Source organism: Melanostigma gelatinosum, assembly GCF_949748355.1.
Source record: "Melanostigma gelatinosum genome assembly, chromosome: 13".
NCBI classification, from domain to species: Eukaryota; Metazoa; Chordata; class Actinopteri; order Perciformes; family Zoarcidae; genus Melanostigma; species Melanostigma gelatinosum.
Window position 1 is genome coordinate 11,838,943 of NC_136646.1, and position 8,376 is coordinate 11,847,318.

The 8,376-nt window shown below is 38.0% G+C and overlaps 1 protein-coding gene across 1 annotated transcript; it reads right to left on the reverse strand.

The window, feature by feature from the left end:
• Positions 1-2,590: 2,590 nt before the first annotated feature.
• LOC306786344 (desumoylating isopeptidase 1-like) lies at positions 2,591-8,200 on the reverse strand (the record flags this gene model as incomplete). Its single annotated transcript, XM_079281085.1, has 6 exons — positions 2,591-5,543; positions 6,009-6,131; positions 6,318-6,427; positions 7,156-7,225; positions 7,735-7,756; positions 8,110-8,200. The coding sequence occupies 6 exons, from the start codon at positions 8,198-8,200 to the stop codon at positions 5,453-5,455; spliced, it is 507 nt and encodes a 168-aa protein (XP_079137211.1). The 3' UTR covers positions 2,591-5,452.
• Positions 8,201-8,376: the final 176 nt, after the last annotated feature.

Sequence of the window (8,376 nt, forward strand, 5' to 3'; positions counted from 1 at the left end):
TGTGGCGGCAATATGGGGTATTTTAACATATATTAAGATTACAGTATGTGAAAATAGAACAACTGGGTTTTACAGTAAGTTTACATTATATACCAGCATGTTACCGTTTATTTACAAAGGGTAATACAATTTTGCTACTGTGCATTTAATTCCCCATAACAACAAATAGTTTATCCAATACAATATTTCTGAAGTGTACTACTTGTCCTCAATCATTCAAACAGCTGACTTTGTAAGACAAATAATAATATTAAAACATTTGTATTCCAAAACTGAAGAGGTACTGAATGTTTGGAAGAAAAATGAATAATTACACACAGAGTTTATGTAAATGTAGTAGTAGTAGAAGTCCAACTCACCCTTAGGTGTCATGGAAGGATTTGTCACCGCAGCAGGAGGGTCGGTGTGACTCACTGGGTTTTGTCACGGAGGTGCTGCAGCGCTCACAGCTTTGGCCAGACTGACAGTACCCTTGTAGTTGGAGAGAAGGTTAACGTTTGTCAAACGTCACATGGACACTCGTAATTGTGCCACTAACTGAGCTGATTCAGCTACTCCGCTGCAGGGAGCAAGGACAGGCTAGGTCTGTCTGCATGTATTATCCTCTCTCTCTAAGGACGGGTACTGATCTAAAGGCCATGGACCAAGTACGCTTCACATCTGTCTGCAAAACATTTTTGCTGCACGGCGAGATATCCACCATCTGGAAAAGTTACCTTCTCTGCTATCGTGGGTTAATACCAAAGAGTTTAGTTGACAAAATAATGTAGACTTGATCTGATCATTTCAAGTGTTGTGAACTAATACCATAAGTGAAATTGTCTGTGTTGCTTTCTACTTATCCCCACAGAGTGCTGCAGGGACGATGTGTTTTTATAGGCCCACCTGACAATCATAGGCCATCCCTCGACAAAAAGCCATTTGGATTTTAAATTATTGGAAAAAATAAGCTTTGTTGCAAACAAACATTCATGATACTCGTGTTCGCATGATGACTTTGAGTCAATTAGCCACTTGTAATTGCCTTTTTCAAGACATGTAAAAGCTACAGTATTCACAAGTGGGATATTTACTGATGTATTTTATGTCGTATAACCAAACGTTAAAATCGCTTAAGCTTGCGTTAACCACAGACCTTATTCCAGGCATCTAACCAAAAAACACATTTAATAAAAACAACCACTGTCTTAGAGACGAGGGAGCCAGAGATGTAAAAGTACCGACTCATTTCCATGTTTTAGGGCTCATTCCTGTGATATTCTACAGAGGAATTTGGTTCTAAAGGACAAGTAAAGTGAAGAATTAGAGATTCAGGGCCTCAGCACACTGCCGACATTTGTCTTTCCATTGTGCTCTCTCATTCTCATTTGTTTTTGTTTTTTAAATATATCAAAACTAGATGAAAGTATTCATTCCCATTTTTATTTTCACTGCATTTCCTTTTCCTATTAACTTTTTGCTTTCTCGCCACCCAATTTTGCTGAGCATTCACTTCCTCAGCACAACGTCAGCCTTTTATTCCTGATTGGTGCTCAGCGGAGCAATTAGCAGGTTAACTGCCTTCCTCATTGGGGGTTTTGATAACAATTTATGAATACAGAGATACAAAAGCATTTTAGATTAATTTGTTGAAACGGTTGATGTTTAGTGCTGGGTAGTTTTGAAACTGCAACCTTCTTATCAGAATCCATCGCTGTCCTTAAGATGCATCTCAAACTACAGACATAACAACACTGTCTCTCTGTGGATGCTCGGAGAACTTCAGTGAGGCTATTAGCAGCCTAGAGGTAGTGATCACAATAAGACTGATTGGATCTACTCCGTCATCACCTTGTCCACCGACGGTTTAAATGAGGACCTTGATATTAAGCCTTTGTTGTAGGCATATCTTCTATAGGATTAGTATCCCCTTGGATCTATATGTACACATAGCATGAAAACAACCTGCATGTATAAAATATTTCTAATATGCCACTTATTCTTTTATCTTAACAGTTCTTGATGAGTAATTGTATCTTGTTATATGGCTCACAATGTATTACTTAATTGAAATGAGTGTTTGACATTTTTATTGAATCTTGTGCGTATTGATTGATATATTTTCCTCGTAACAAAGATATTTTTACCCATATGATGATAATTGGATGACGATGTGATTGGTCATTTTACAATATACATCGTGAATTACTCATTTCCTTCCTGTGGGTATCTACTCGAGGACCTATAGTGGGTGATTCTAAATGGGGCTATATTATTTGTATTGCAATCTTATCGATTTTTCTTCATCCAGCACCGATCCCTCTGAGATGTTGCGTATGTGCACACAACTACTCAACCATTAGACCCCTTCTTCATTCTGCCATTGGTTGTTTTTTTACAGTGAAATGATCAAAGTCTTCACCAAACTTCACACGTTTTAAACTGTGCACTTATTTAGTCCTTAAAATGCAATTCAATAAATGTGTGTGTTTGTGCAAATGGCACTTTGCTATCAGAAATGGTCAAAAATAACACCAGATATTGTTAAATTTGCAGTCAATGGCTTTATATGTCGGTAGATTTACAAAAAAAAACGAGTACACAAACAATACAAACAATATGCATAAACATATCGACTAGATTAAATAGGTAATACTATATCCATCACTATCTGTTGCAATTTCACATTACAGGTAGCAGCCAGCATCAACACATACAGTATCAGAGCAACAAAGGGGGACTTGTGCAGTCATACAGTTCACTGGTCTGGTTTAGCACTTAGTCACTTAGTTGGTTAGCAGAAGGCAACAATAACAGAACCCAGATTCACCTGAGCCTTGTAGCTTCTTTAAGGGAAATCAACCTAAAATAGCCAAATACCAACAAATATTGTGTTTGAAAATAAAGTTAAAAATAGATTGCACATCCAATATTGATGTGCAGGTGCATGAGACATGTGATGGTGACTGCTTGGAAGGTCAAATGTATGCAAGGGTTATTTATTGCAGGAGAACACAATGAAAGTTAATGCTGGTTTAGTCTTTCCTTTGAGAGCTCTTGTTTTTCAGTGCTTCTTTGATCCTTCATTCAGTTCAGGCCATGTGAGGTTCAAAATGGTTCATGTGTGTAACACTGTCTTAATCAGATAGACATGAAAACATGTCATCTATGCATTATCTTGAGACAGAGTATGTGTTCTTTCTGATGGCAGAGTGTATAGTGTGTAATGCAGCGAGATTATAGGCTGTTACTGGATCCAGATGTTTAATCTGGTATATTTTCACCTGCTTATGTTAAACTACAGTTTCCTACAGAGTTTGGTTGAGAGTTCTTTACTACTTCTTACCCATTTACACCTCATTTGTGTATAATTTGGACCTTCACACAATAAACTAACTAGCAGATTTGAACGCAGACTGCACAGGGAGTTACCATCTGTGCTGTACGATAACCATGCCAACTCCCAGCAGTGTGACTGTAGCCAAGCAGGGAAATGAAGGCACAGAGGTGTATTGTATATCCAATACACTCTGGTGGCTGTTAAAGGACTCGAGCAGGTTGTTATTAAGATGATATACAGGACACTGCCCTGATTATGGTCACATCTACATTAAAAAAAAATGGGTGAGTAGTTGTTTAGAATAATCCACATGGCAACAAAAGCTGTATAATATAGTATAATGTATGATCAGCGTCTCCCTGTGAAGCTGGTGACACAGGCCAAGAGGCAAGACGTCATATAACAGGGCTGTGGTGCAGTTCACTTTCAGTTATAGCAGAGAGAAGATGTAACTACATTCTTGGGTTTTTTTTCTGACGCAGAAAACAGTTTTAAAACCTTTAAACCAGGATTGTTTGGGAAATGTAGACTTCTGAAGTCAACCATTAACAATGTCAACCAGGGTTTACTTTCACATACATAGGAACGACTGAACTAACAATGAACTGATCCCAGTGCTGCTATACAGACATACACAACATGTTTTTATACCACCTCTAATCTTATAACCTCGGTGTGAGTTAGGCATCGATCACCTGCTCTATGTCATATCACCAATGACGTGAACATTGAAATGATAATGTCAAGTAGAGTTGAATTCAACAGACACCGTTAAGACAAATGTTAAAGGTACAAAAGGAGCACTGATGGGAATTTAACTATAGGGTAGAAAATAAAATTTAAAAAGTGCAAAATTATAATGTGATTGACATTGAAAGACTCTCCAAACATCTTGCTCTTATTTTCCATCACCCGGCATCCATAGACTTGAATATATTAAACGTATCTATATATTTAAAAGTGCACACTCGGATAAATTCAATTGTAGCCATACAGGCAGATGATTTTTACTGCAGAAACCATGTGGAAAACCTAATATATTGGTAATAACTTTAAAAAACTGAATTCCTTCATCAATAACTAAACTGCAGAAATTAAATCTATATTAGATAAACATTGCAACACCAAAATGGATTTGTACCTTGTGCCTCAGTACAATAGCTAAAGCACTAAATAAGCTGAATGCACTAATGTGCAAGAGGTATTTTAATGTTGTAGGTGGTTCAATTACAGCCATCAGGTACAGTAGTGGAGTAAAAAGTGCAATATGCCTATGTTGAGAAGTAAAAGTATAAATCTTGCAAAGTGTAAATTAGGGTTGTTGCGATATTCCGGTATTAAAGATAACCGTAGTATTTAAATTTAACTATTGATATCATGTTAATAATACAAATATGATGTTGTGCTAATAATCCAGCACCTCTTAAATCATTTTATATATACAGGTATGGTGACAGACTCTCTCTGTATAATTAATTTGCCAAAAAAGAAGACAAAACGCACAATAAACCAAGTTAAAGTTGAATTTGACCGCTAGCATTATAATTAACATTTAATTTTTTCAAATGTTCTGTAGATAATGAAATAATATCGTCCTTTTGGCCTGAACTTAATAATCATGTGGTGAAAATCTGATATCCTGGCTGCCCTAATGTAAATGGTAAATCACTTTGCAGTGCCACAAATCAAAATAAACTTAGTTACATTTCACTTCGAAAAAAGCTGAATTGGAAATTGGACTTTCCATAGACTTATTTGTGAGAAGGCGACAATGCTGAAAATCAGCTTTTAGTGTTGGAAAGTAACTGTTTTGATATACGGCTATGTTGCTAAACCCAAACATGTGTTTTGTAAGTACTTTGCGGTGTATTGAATTCGATGCCATGAAGAGGGCTCTGAGTTCCCCCTAAGTAGTAGTCATGAACCAACTCAGTTTCCAGGAGGAAATTAAATGTAGATGATGATTTTTAAGGATTTACTGGTCAGTTATCAGTTACAGCTTACAAAATGGCCCTTAGCTTAAATGCTAGTGTGTAACTTATTTACAGAAAGAAAGAAAGACGTTTAGTTTGACTGTCTGACTACAATAAAAGTGACCTGGTGAGCACTCGGTAACTCTGCTGCTCTCTCAGATTACATGTTTCTTCCGCCGTTGATGACGTTACCTCCTGGAGGGGCGATGTGGATGGAGTCCAGAATGGGCCGTAGTATCTGGCCAAACGGTCTGGATGAAAAATAGAGATTTGACTGTTTTAGACTGAAACATTACATAATAATTGCACTTTTATTTATGCCGAAACCAAACATGTAAACCCTACTCATATGTGCGTAACTGTATATTAACAGACTGTATTCACTATTGTTTCCAGTTGGGTTAACAAAGTGTTTTATATCATGTCTTTTCCAAGAAATGCACTTTGTATTTTGCTCTCTAAACAAGTTTGAAATTTGTGCAACTTCATTCAAGATTGCACGACAGCAGATTGCCATATGAACACAGACTAGATAGTTCACATGTCACAATAATCCATACGTGCTCAGTGTACCTGAGGGTAGAGAAGCATATCATGAACATTTTAGCTGTTACTTTTTAAGTGGAAGGACAGCATTACAACAATTTGAAACAGGCAAAGACGACAGACTTGATTGAAGACATTGGCAGCTGACAGACTGCGAGTTTCACACTCACGTGGAGAGGACTTCCGATGGAAGGTCGGTGATGTAGGACGGGATGGACCCGCCCGTCAGGAACTGAGCCACCTCGTTGGTGAAGGTGTTGCAGTTGTGCTCAAACAGACGATACCTGTCACCTCTGAGGAGAGGAGAGAATGGAAGAGAGTTAATGCATCAGGTAACAGCTTTCATATATTGTGACTATAGTAACAAGTATGGTTAGACGCGTGAATTTAGCCACACGGTAAGATAAACAAACTTTGAGAACTTATTGGGAGTCCCAATTATTATTGGGAATTCTTCGGCTGGATAACAGCTACTCGACCTGTATGTGCCTTCTCCCAGGGAAGAGAGGTAATCCATGAAGAGCTCCTCAGACACTTCTGTCTCGCCCAGCTCTACCACTGTGTCTGGAGGCCCCAGCATCGTCCCACCCTGACAAACACACAGCAGGGAAATGGAAAACGTTCACAACATTCACACATTCTATGAGAGATGTTGAAGAGTGGTCCGATAGTAAAAGGAACAGATACTCTAGGGCGGCCCATTGTGTTCGAGGTGTTTCTCTGATTTGCATAACTGCTAAAAGATAGATTAAATCAAGGGTAGATATATAAGGCTAGCGATATTCTGTATTTTTTTTATTTTATCCATTTGTGTATGTTATTTATTTATATCATTTATATTCGATATTTTTCTTAAAAAGACCAAAACCAACCATGCATTTATCCTGTAACAAGTGTTGTCTGTGTAGCCAAAGCAATGAGCCACACTGCCGCACTGAGTGACAAATTCCTTCATTCCAATGAACTTTGGGAGCTGAAGTTTACTTTGAGTCAATCCCACATACTTGCTGCCAGAAATAATCACTACAAACCAAATGTGTCCTCATGCTGGTTTGATAAAAACTACACTGCCCAGCTGGTGAGGAAATAACTATTTCTTAAAAAATGAAACTAAAGATAGCTTTAGATGAAAACATAAAACAGTGGGCGTTTTAGTTTACAGTCTAAAAGAACACTGATATTCACACTCATTGGTCCACACCCATTCAAAGCAGTGTAGAATCAGCCTGGCTGTAACTCTTGGTTTGCAGGCATTCCCTTCATGAGCTTGTTAAATGAAACTTGTGAAAGGAGTCAGTCCCCTTCTTACAGACTTACCGGCAAACAGCTAGAGATGCCCTCCCCTCCATAGAATAACTCATCACCGTATACCACTATGGCCGTGTGCCTGCACGGTAGAAAAGCACAAAAAGAACACGGAACTAAATTCAGATTCAATATTACCTGGATTTATTTAGAAATTGTAAGTCAGAGCCTTTTTACCAAATAACAAGCCAGACAACCTAATGACTCACTTATTACACAGTAATGACAGAAAATCTAGCCTTAGATAGACCCATGCTTGATTATTAATGTGGGATTAGTTGTTTTGGGTCTTCACTTTATGATTTCCTACATTTTCTGAAATTACTTTATTCAAAACAAAACAAATAAAAGCATCACTTAGTATCAAAATGAGAAAATCATCAGACACATTGTCAGTAGCTGTTTTCAGCAGGTTTATATGATTTATCAGGGATTCTAATGCCTATCTGCTCTGGGATCATAAATAGGTTACTGGTCTACACCTGATGGATCCACACATTACATGAGAAGCAATGCTTTCATGATTTAGAAGGTCAATATTTTAGATCCCAAGCAAGCCAGCTGTCAGAGTAACAGAAACAAGCAGCGTACCATATACCATCCAGTTGCTTTCCTGTAACAAAAAGGGAAAAAGTAGTGAGGTAGATGATCTTCTCTGCAAGCAGCTCCGTGGAGCTGTAGATTACACGTGTATAGTTTGACGTCAACAGCCAATTAACGAACCATTCCTGAGGATGAACATAAATCACTCACGCTTTACAATATATTTTTCAAAATAAATGTATTAAAAAATAACTAGACCTTGATAAGTTAATCAAAGATCGGTACACTGCACGACAACAGCTGCATGCAGGCAACGTAATTATGCAAGCCACAGGAAGCATCTCCACCGGGTATGTTATTATCACGTATTAGTCCCCAAGGCCTGGCCGGCTGCATCGGATTTTTTATCTGCATACTACTTACCTAACATGATGGGGCTGAGGCTGCGAGCCATCCCTCTCGATAGATCATAAATGTATAGTTGTACATTGTATCGCGTAGCATTCTTGTCCATAATGTTACCCCCAAATAGCTTCTTTTATTTTCGTTTAATTGCCAAGCGCCGGACATATAACCACAGCTGACTGTGAGGTTTCCTGAATTATGTCATCGCGTTTAAGAATACGTGAAACTCTTCCGATTCCACTGCTTTCAAAATAAAATAGTTATGAAGAAATGTCCTCAACAACA